Raw genomic sequence first — 10,553 nt, 5'->3', positions numbered from 1 at the left:
TTGGTCCAGTTTGACGTTTTGGAACGTTTGACAGCGACAGGATATTCAGCTTCTAGTGATAGTCACAGGTTTCCTTGTCTCATCCTAGTCTTTCCTTAGCTTGTAGAAGGTGACTACTTTGGCTTAGGACTGCACTTATTCATTCAGTAAATTGCTAATTGAGCATTTAAGTCTCAGGCCTTTCTGAATTTTACTGTCTAGGGATTTCACTCTTATTTAATGAGTATCATGTGCTGTGTTGAGATTAGGAAACAACAGATCTAAAAGGTGTCAAGGAGATGGTATGTTGAGTTCCTGGGTGAGGTTTCCAATAGCGGATATAACCATGTTCAGTGTCTGTAACTGCACTATGTAAACTGTTTTACATATTGCTCACTACTGGAGATTTTTTTTTTCATGTCTGCATAGATTTACCAGGATAACAAAAGAAGTAAAATTTGAGGTTTAGAATGGGTCGTTTATTCACTTCTATGCTTTGGAACCATTTTTCTGACATCTTCTATGTCATGTAAATGGAACTTTTGGCAACTTGGGAGAAGTGATTTTTCTCTGTATCACTTAATGGATTATTTAAAGTGGAGACCTGTATCTCATTGTGGTTTTGTTTGTATTTCTCTGATGATTAGTTGAGTATCTTTTCATGTTTCTGTTGTGAGATAATCACGTAATGCCTGTCAGAATGGCTAGAATAAAAAAGACATGAAATAAGAAGTGTTAGGAAGGCTGTTGGAGGAAAAGGAACCCTTCTGCACTGTTGGAGAGAACGTGAATTGGGCACTATGGAAAACAGTGTTTTAATTAATTACTTTTTCAAAAAATTAAGAATAGAATTACCATATAATCCAGTTACTCCACTACTGGGTAACTTACCCAAAGAAAGCAAAAACACTAGTATGAAAAGATATATGCACCCCTGCATTCACTGCAGCATTATTTACCAGAGGCAATATGTGGAAGCAACACAAATGTCCATCAGTAGATAAATAGATAAGGAAGATGTGGTATACACACACGCACACACACTCACACACACGATGAAATATTAGTCATAAAAAAGAATGAGATCTTGCCATTTGCAACAACATGGGTGGACCTAGAAGGTATAAGACTAAGTGAAATAAATCTGATAGAGAAAGACAAATATCACATGATTTCACTCATGTGAAATTTAAGAAACAAAACAAAAAAATAAACAGACTCTTAAATACGGAGAACAAACTGGTAGTTCCTGAAGGGTAGGTGGGTAGGACAATGGGCGAAACAGATAAAGGGGATTGCGAGTAGACTTATTGTGGGGCACCTGGCTGGCTCAGTTGGTGGAAGGTGGGACTCTTTTTTTTTTCTTATTAACATATAATGTATTATTTACTTCAGGGTACAGGTCTGTGAATCATCAGTCTTACACAGTTCACAGCACTCACCATAGCACATACCCTCCCCAGTGTCCAAAACCAAGCCACCCTATCTCTCCCACCCTGACCCCCCAGTAACCTCAGCTTGTTTTCTGAGATTAAGAGTCTCTTTTGGTTTGTCTTCCTCCCCGGTCCCATCTTGTTGCATTTTTTTCCCTCCCTACCCCCCCCATAACCTCCACCCCCCCTACCTCAAATATCTCATATCAGAGAGATCATATAATAATTGTCTTTCTCTGATTGACTTATTTCGCTTTGCATAATACCCTCTAGTTCCATCCACATAGTTGCAAATGGCAAGATTTCATTTTTTGATGGCTACTTAGTATTCCATTATATATAACCCACATCTTTTTTTTTTAAGATATTTTATTTTATTTTTTAAATTTATTTACTTGACAAACAGATCACAAGTAGACAGAGAGGCAGGCAGAGAGAGAGAGAGAGAGAGAGAGAGAGAGCGCGCAGAGAGCCTGATTCAGGGCTCGATCAGGACCCTGGGATCATGACCTGAGGCAAAGGCAGAGGCTTTAACCCACTGAGCCTCCCAGGCACCCCACGCCACAATATCTTTATCCATTCATCTGTTGATGGACATTTAGGTTCTTTCCATAGTTTGGCTATTGTGGACATTGCTGCTATAAACATTCAGGTGCACATGTGCCTTCGGATCCCTACATTTGTATCTTAAGGTAAATACTCAGTAGTGTGATTGCTGGGTCATAGGGTAGCTCTATTTTTAACTTTTTGAGGAACCTCCATACTGTTTCCTAGAGTGGCTACACAAGCTTGCATTTGGAAGGTGTGACTCTTGATCTTGGGGTTGTGGGTTTGAGCCCCACGTTAGGTGTAGAGATTACTTAAAAATAAAAATTAGGGGTGGCTGGGTAGCTCAGTTGGTTAAGTGACTGCCTTCAGCTCAGGTCATGATCCTGGAGTCCCAGGATCGAGTACCACATCGGGCTCCTAGCTCCATGGGGAGTCTGCTTCTCCCTCTGACCTTCTCCCCCTCCTGCTTTCTCTCTCTCTCAAATAAATAAGTAAAATCTTAAAAAAAATTAAAATAAAAAAAAAAGAGAAGACTTATTGTGAGGACTGAGAAATGTATAGAATTGCTGAATCATTATACTGTACACCTGAAATTAATATAACACTGTATGTTATTTATACTTTAATAAAATAAGTTATCAAAGTAAATTTACATTCAAAATAAATAAACTGGAAACTAATATTTACATATTCTTGGAATATAAGTATTTCTAAGAAAAAAGTCATTTGAATAAAGAATTTTTACTCAGAGGAGAGCCTGAGTGGCTCAGCTAATGGTGCATGCAACTCTGGATCTCAGGGTTGTGAGTTCGAGCGCCATGTTGCATATAAGAATTACTTAAAAATCTTCATTATTATTTCTGATGATTTATTTATGTATTTGACAGAGAGAGAGAGAAAGAGAGAGAGCACAAGCGGGGGAGGAGCAAAGGAAAAGGGAAAAGCAGGTTCATCACTGAGCAGGGAGCCCCATATGGGGCTTGATCCCAGGACTCTCACCCAAGGGGAGCTGCTTAACTGACTGAGACACCCAGGTGCCCCTTAAAAATAAAATATTTTAAAAAAAGGATTTTTTACTCAGGTATAGATTATATAGCATCATAGAATTATAGATCAAGTTGACCCCTATTACAGGTAAGGAAATAAAGCCCAGACCTGCCCAAAGTCTAGGCTAGTTAAAGGAGAGGCTGAAGTTAAAACCCTGATCCCATGCCCTTTGGCTACTGTACTCTACTGTTGTGCACATCTTGTAAGTCATAATACATTTTATTTTATTTTATTTAAGATTTTATTTATTTATTTGACAGAGAGAGAACACAAACAGGCGGAGAGGCAGGCAGAGAGAGAGGGGGAAGTAGGCTCCCTGTTGAGCAGAGAGCCCAATGCGGGGCTTGATCCCAGAACCCTGAGATCATGACCTGAGCCGAAGGCAGAGGCTTAACCGACTGAGCCACCCAGGCGCCCCCATAATACATTTTAGAAACAAAAACTGAATTCCCAAGATTTTTTTTTTTAAAGATTTTATCTATTTATTTGAGAGAGATTTATTGAGAGAGATCACAAGCAGGCAGAGAGGCAGGCAGAGAGAGAGGAGGAAGCAGGCTCCCCGTTGAGAAGAGAGCCAGACACGGGGCTCGATCCGAGGACACGGAGTTCATGACCTGAGCCACCCAGGCGCCCCCATAATACATTTTAGAAACAAAAACTGAATTCCCAAGATTTTTAATTACAGTAATTGAGTCATGTTACTTACATTTGAGAAATAGATGATTAATATCAAGGGTATATAAGTGATATATTTTGCTATTAGATTTTAATTTTTAGCCTTTGTAGAAGATGCTCAGATCCTGGTATAATGTGGGTATTTTTGTTTTCTATGTAGAATATCTAAAAAATGACCACACCAAACAAGACACCTCCTGGTGCTGACCCTAAGCAGTTGGAAAGGACTGGAACAGTGCGGGAAATTGGGTCACAAGCTGTTTGGTCACTCTCATCTTGCAAACCAGGTAAATCAAAACAAAACAAAAAAAGTTGTTTGTAATAACAACTTATAGTTTCCTCATATGCTGGATGCTAGACTTTAATATTCTTTTTTGTTTAGATGCTTTAATTCTAAGGTAAATTTAATTGAGTTTTTATTTGTTATATATCTGTTCCCATTTGCTTTACTAATATCCACTTCAATTTAACTGCATATTTCATAAGGTTTCTTCTTACCCTGTTCTATCTCTGCAATGATTTAGTTATTTGGTGAGCATTTTTTGTTGGCTCTTTCTCTAGATGAGATAAGTGGGTGATACACTTTTTGAGTGATTGTGTATTCCTAAATATTTTTTAAAAATCTTGGTTAGTATAGAATTTTGGGGTGTCAGTCCTTTTCTCAAAAATTTGTGGATACTATTTCACCATTTCCTTTTTGTTACGAATAAAAAGGCCTAAGCTTGTCTCTCTTTTTTTCTAGGTGATTTGTTCTTTCTTTCTGGAAAGCATTTAAACTTTTTCTGTTCTTTTTTTTTTTTTAAATCTTCATGCATCTGGATTTTTTTTTTTTTAAAAGATTTTATTTATTTGACAGGCAGATCAGAAGCAGGCAGAGAGGCAGGCAGAGAGAGGGAGGAGGAAGCAGGCTCCCCACTGAGCAGAGAGCCTGATGCGGGGCTCGATCCCAGGAGCCTGGAATCATGACCTGAGCTGAAAGTAGAGGCTTTAACCCACTAAGCCACCCAAGCGTCCCTAAACTTTTTCTGTTCTTAGAGTTTAAGACTCTTGCCAGGATATGCCAAGATATTTGTGTATCTTTTTCATCTGTCTGACTTTTAATTTGATGGGCACTTTCAATTTGTAGACTAAAGCTCATAGAAAGTTTTCTAGCTTGAGGAACTTTATAATGTTATTGGTTTAATAGTCACTTTTCCTTTGGAAATTTGTTATTTATACGTTAAGACTCCTATAGCAGTATTCCCAACCAGACCTCTTTTTTCCTCTTAAGATTTCTTTCTCTTTCTTTTTATAAGTAATTTTTGAGGTATAATTTATGTTCAATAAAAGTTATCCTTTTAAGGTGTATAGTTGTATGAATTCTAACGAACACATACCATCACAATCAAATATAGAATATTTCCATTATCCAAAGAAATTCCCTCATGCCCCTTTCTGGTCAGTCTTCTGCCCCCTTACCAGCTCCCGACAACCTTTGATCTGTTTTATATCCTTTTAGTTATGTCTTTCCCTGTACATAGCTTTTCAGGTCTGGCTCTTTCACTTAGTATTTGTGATTTTTTTCCATGCTGTTACATGTATAAATAGTTTATTCCTTTTTATTGATAATTACTATTCCACTGTATGGATGTACTGTAGTTTATTTACTCACCAGTTAATGGACATTAGGTTTGTGGTAACCGCCTTCCAGGATGGTCCTGGTGATCCTTATCTCCTGATATTTGTGCCCTTCTGTTGACCTCTGCTGCACTGTCAGGATTGATCTCTGGAACTAGTAGGATATGCAGAAGTGATATTGTGTGATTTCTGAGATTAGATTGATCAAATACATTGTGACTGTGCCGTGTTCTCATTTGGATCACTCCTTCGGGAAAGCCAGCTGCCATTTTGTGAGGAAATAGTGGACCCTGTGGAGATGTTTGTGTGACAAGGAGCTCTGGCCTCCTGACAATAGCCTCTGAGGAACTGAGGCCTCTTGTCAGTAGCATATGAACAAGCCATCTTAGAATGGATCCTTTAGCCCCTGTCAAGATTTCAGATTAATTCCTTCAGATAACTTGACTGCAAATTCCTAAACATCCTGGAGCCAAAGTGCTCAATCAAGTTTCTCCCAAATTTCTATCTCATAGAAGTTGTGAAATAATGCATGTTTGGTGTTTTAAACTGCTGAGTTTTGGGGTAATTGTAATGCAGCAATGGTTAACCAAGATTGCTTCCCATACTAGGTGATTATGGATAGAGCTGCTGTAAGCATTCATGTACATATTTTTGTGTGGATATATGTTTTCTTTTTTTGGGTAAATACTTAGGAGTAAAATTCTGTAGGAGTAGAATTTGTTTTTATTTCTTCATTCCCAGTCTATACCTTTTATTTCCTTTTCCTGTCTTACTGTGTTAGGTAAGACTTCCAATATGATACTGCAGGGGAATGGTGAAAAGGGACATCCTTCTAATTCCTGATCTCAGAGGGAAGGCTCTTAGGTTCTCACCATTAAGTATGGTGTTAGCTGTTGGTTTTTTCATTTGTATATAAAGTTGAGGAGGTTCCTTTCTATTCTTAGTTTTCTGGTAGATATCATGTTGAATGGATGTTGGATGTTGTCAAATGCTATCTCTATTGATATGATCTTTTTTTTTTCTTCTTTAGCCTGTTGATATGATGGATTACATTAATTAATTTTGGAATGTTGAACTAGCTTTGCATGCCTGGAATAAATCCTACTTAGTTGTGATATAAAATTCTTTTTATACATGGTTTTTATTTGCTAGTATTTCTTGAGGATTTTGTTTTTTTTTTTTTTAAAGATTTTATTTATTTATTTGACAGAGAGAGATCACAAGTAGGCAGAGAGAGAGAGAGGAGGAAGCAGGCTCCCTGCTGAGCAGAGAGCCTGATGCGGGACTCGATCCCAGGACCCTGAGATCATGACCTGAGCCGAAGGCAGCGGCTTAACCCACTGAGCCACCCAGGCACCCATCTTGAGGATTTTGTATTTGTGTTCATGAGAGATACTGTTCTTTCAGTATCTTCTGTTTTTTTGTAGTGTCTTTGTTTGGTTTTGGTATTAGGTAATGCTGCCCTCATGGAACGAGTTAGCAAATATTTTCTCTGCTTCTGTTTTCTGGAAGAGACTGTAGAGAATTTGTATTATTTCTTTGTTACATAATTGATAGACGTCTATTGAAACCACCTAGCCCTGGTGATTTCTTTTGGAAGGTTATTAATTTTTTATTCAATTTCTGTATTATATGTAGGATTATTCAGATTATCTATTTCTCCTTGTCTGAATTTTGTTGTATTGTGTCTTTCAGGGAATTGATCCATTTTATTGAAGATATTAAATTTGTGGGCATAGAATTGTTTATAATACTCTTTTATTTTCCTTTCAGTTATCCATGAGATTAATAGGGATGGCCCCTCTTTTGTTTCTGATATCAGTAATTTGTGTCTTCTATCTTTTTTTCTTGGTGAACCATGCTAGAGGTATATTAATTTTGTTGACCTTTCAAAAAATAGCTTGTGGTAACTTCTCTTTTAATTCACCTGTTTTCAGTTTCATTCATTTCTGTTCCGATTATCATTATTTCTTCTCCTTATTTTGGGTTTAATTTACTCTTCTTTTCCTTGTTTTTAAGGTGAAAACTTAGATTACTGACTCTAACTGATTCTAAGTTTCTCTTCTTGTCTAACATACATACTCCATATTATAAATTTCTCTGTAAGCACTGTTCTCACTGATTCTACCGTTTTTGGTAATTTTTATTTTTTTAATCAGTTTCAAATATTTTACAGTTTCTTTTGATACTTCTTCCTTGATTCATCTGTAAATGTCAATTTGATCAAGCTAGTTGATGGTGCTATTCAGTTCAACTAATTTACTAATTTTCTATCTGGGATAAAGGCTAAGATTCAGAATTTAAAATTATTTAGATATCCTTGTTTTTGTTTGCCTTGGTATTTTTGCATTTCCTTAGAGACTCATTAAAGGGAGTCTAAGTTTATAGTTCTTTTTTTTTTTTTTAAGATTTTATTTATTTATTTGATATACACAGAATTCACAAGTAGGCAGAGAGGCAGGCAGAAGTGGGGGGGAAGCAGGTTCCTGCTGAGCAGAGAGCTGGATGTGGGGCTCGATCCCTAGACCCTGAGATCATGACCTGAGCGGAAGGCAGAGGCTTAACTCACTGAGCCGCCCAGGCACCCCAGTGCTTTGAATTGTAATCTCATGGTATTAATATAGGAGCCCTATTGATACAGTGGTAAGTTGTAGGGGTAACAGAAGTATTCTATAATCCTGTGACTAGATCTTAGTCTTTTAGTGGGTGTATATCCATGGCTGTGACCTTTACAGGTGCTTTTCACTCCTCCGCCCCCCAACTTATGTGGGAGACAGGAAAGCTAGAGGAGTCTGAAGTTGAGTGTTTTTCTTTCCCCATGTCAGTTAGGCTCTAGTACAACCCATGTTAGTTATACTCTAAAACAGTTTTCGTAGAAGTCAGGTCTTTGTTGAAGAGAGCACAATGCTCTGAGTGTATTTCACAGTGATTACTTTCCCCCTCCCTCTGCAGGAAGCACTGGAGAATTTTCTTTCGTCTTTATCCTGAAGGGAACCTGGTGGGGCTCCTAGGTAAAATTCAGGAAAAGGTAGATCTCTTCCTAAGGCTGGGCTTTTAGGAGTTTTTCTCTCTCAACATCATCCATACTCAGTCTCCAGCCATTAGTCAGTTAGCAGTTACTCTAATAAAGTTTTCAAACCAGTTGCTGATTCTAGCAGCAGTTGCTGCTTCTGGTAAGCTGTGATTCTCTGTATTCACCTGTTTCTTCAGTTTCCTGTGTGGTGGTGGTTTGCCCTGTGACCTCAGTTCTCTGTTGGACTTAAGAAGTATGACTGGTTTTCAGTTAATTCAGCTTTGTTGCTGTTGTTATGAGGATGAGTGACATTTTCTAAGCCCTTTGCATGTCAGACTGGAAGCTGGAAGTTTTTCCTTTCCTTTTAAACTATATATATCTTTATATTTGAAGTGAGTTTCTTATAGACAGCATTGGGTCTTGGTTTCTAATTTAATCCAATATTCTTTATCTTTTCATTGGGAATGTTTAGATCATTTATTGATATCATTAGATTTGAAACTACTGTCTTGAAATTTGTTTTCTTTTTTCTTGTTTTTTTTTTTTTTTTCTTTCTTTTTCTATCTGTTTTTGGATATATTCAGTATGTTTTATCTCCACTGTTGACTTACTGGTTATACATCATTTTTTTTTTTTAAAGATTTTATTTATTTATTTGACAGACAGAGATCACAAGTAGGCAGAGAGGCAGACAGAGAGAGAGGAGGAAGCAGGCTCCCCACTGAGCAGAGAGCCCAATATAGGGCTTGATCCCAGGACCCTGGGATCATGGCCTGAGCCGAAAGCAGTGGCTTTAACCCACTGAGCTCCCCGGGCACCCCAGTTATACATCATTTTTGAAATTTTTGAGTGGTTTCCCTAAGGTTTACAATATATATCTTTAATTATCACAGTTTACCTTCAAGTAGTAGTATACCACCATAGATAATGGTGTATGAATCCTTCAGCAGTGTACTTCCAGTTTCTCTCCTCAGTCTTTTATGCCATTTGTGTTATACATTTTATTTTTAGATATTTTAAGCTTCAGGATATATTATTGCTATTTTTGTTTTAAATGGTAAATTATCGTTTAGAGCAATTAAAAATTAAAAAAATTTTTATGTTTACATTAATTTTTTTAAATTTTTGGAACTTAATTTCTTTGAATAAATCAAATTCTATCTGGTATCATAGTCCTCCTACCTGAAGAACTTTCTCTTTTTTTTTTTTTTTTAAGTCTTTTAAAAAAATATTTATTTGTCAGAGAGTAGAGAGAGAGCAGAGCAGGGAGAACGGCAGGCAGAGAGAAAACCAGGTTCCCTGCGGAATAAGAACCCTGATGCGGGACTTGATCCTAGGACCCCGGGATCATGACCTGAGCTGAAGGCAGACTTTTTTTTTTTAAAGATTTTATTTATTTATTTGACAGAGAGAGAGAGACAGCAGAAGAGGGAACACAAGCAGGGGGAGTGGGGGAGGGAGAAGCAGGCTTCCCACTGAGCAGAGAGCCTGATGTGGGGCTCGATCCCAGGACCCTGGGATCAGGACCTGAGCAGAAGGCAGACACTTAATGATGAGCCACCCAAGCGCCCCTGAAGGCAGACGTTTAACCACCTGAGTCTCCCAGGCATTCCCTGAAGAACTTTAACAGTTTTTTGTATTGCAGGTCTGCTAGGATTGTTTGTTTGAAGAATTTTTCATTTTGCTTTTATTACTGTGGTATATTTTCTCTGAATGGGATTCTAGCTTGGCAGATTTTTCATTTTTTTTTTTAAATAGGATAATGCCTTTATATTTTTTAAAAAAGATTTTATTTATTTATTTGACAGAGAGAGATCACAAGTAGACGGAGAGGCAGGCAGAGAGAGAAAGAGGAGGAAGCAGGCTCCTTGCTAAGAAGAGAGCCTGATGTGGGGCTCGATCCCAGGACCCTGAGATCATGACCTGCACCGAAGGCAGAGGCTTAACCCACTGAGCCACCCAGGTGCCCCTGGATTTTTCATTTTTTACTTTAAAGATGTCATTCCATTATTTCCTGGCTTGCATGGTTTTGTTTTTTTTTTTTTTAAGAGAAATCTGCTCTAGTCAATGTAGCTTTTGTTCCTAGCTGCCTTTAAGATTTTATCTTTGATTTTCAGTAGAATAAGTATGATGTGTCGGAGTAAGTACGTGGGTATTTAATATGGCTTGAGATTCACTGAGATTCTTGGATATTCTGGTCTGATGTTTTGCTTTATTTAATGAAAATTCTTGGTCATTAT

The 10,553-nt window shown here is 37.6% G+C and overlaps 1 protein-coding gene across 2 annotated transcripts in view; it reads left to right on the top strand.

The window, feature by feature from the left end:
* ANAPC10 (anaphase promoting complex subunit 10) overlaps nucleotides 1-10,553 on the top strand; it is a 109,421-nt gene that overhangs the window by 671 nt on the left and 98,197 nt on the right. For both annotated transcript variants that reach the window (XM_059373190.1, XM_059373179.1), the window contains exon 2: nucleotides 3,844-3,970. In XM_059373190.1, the coding sequence (XP_059229173.1) occupies nucleotides 3,856-3,970 (115 nt within the window). In that variant the 5' untranslated portion in view covers nucleotides 3,844-3,855. The remainder of the gene's footprint in view (nucleotides 1-3,843; nucleotides 3,971-10,553) is intronic.

The sequence above is a fragment of the Mustela nigripes genome, chromosome 1 (genome assembly GCF_022355385.1).
Source record: "Mustela nigripes isolate SB6536 chromosome 1, MUSNIG.SB6536, whole genome shotgun sequence".
Classification (NCBI taxonomy): Eukaryota; Metazoa; Chordata; class Mammalia; order Carnivora; family Mustelidae; genus Mustela; species Mustela nigripes.
Note: the sequence above shows the minus strand (reverse complement) of the source record. Positions and strands in the feature narration are given on the sequence as shown.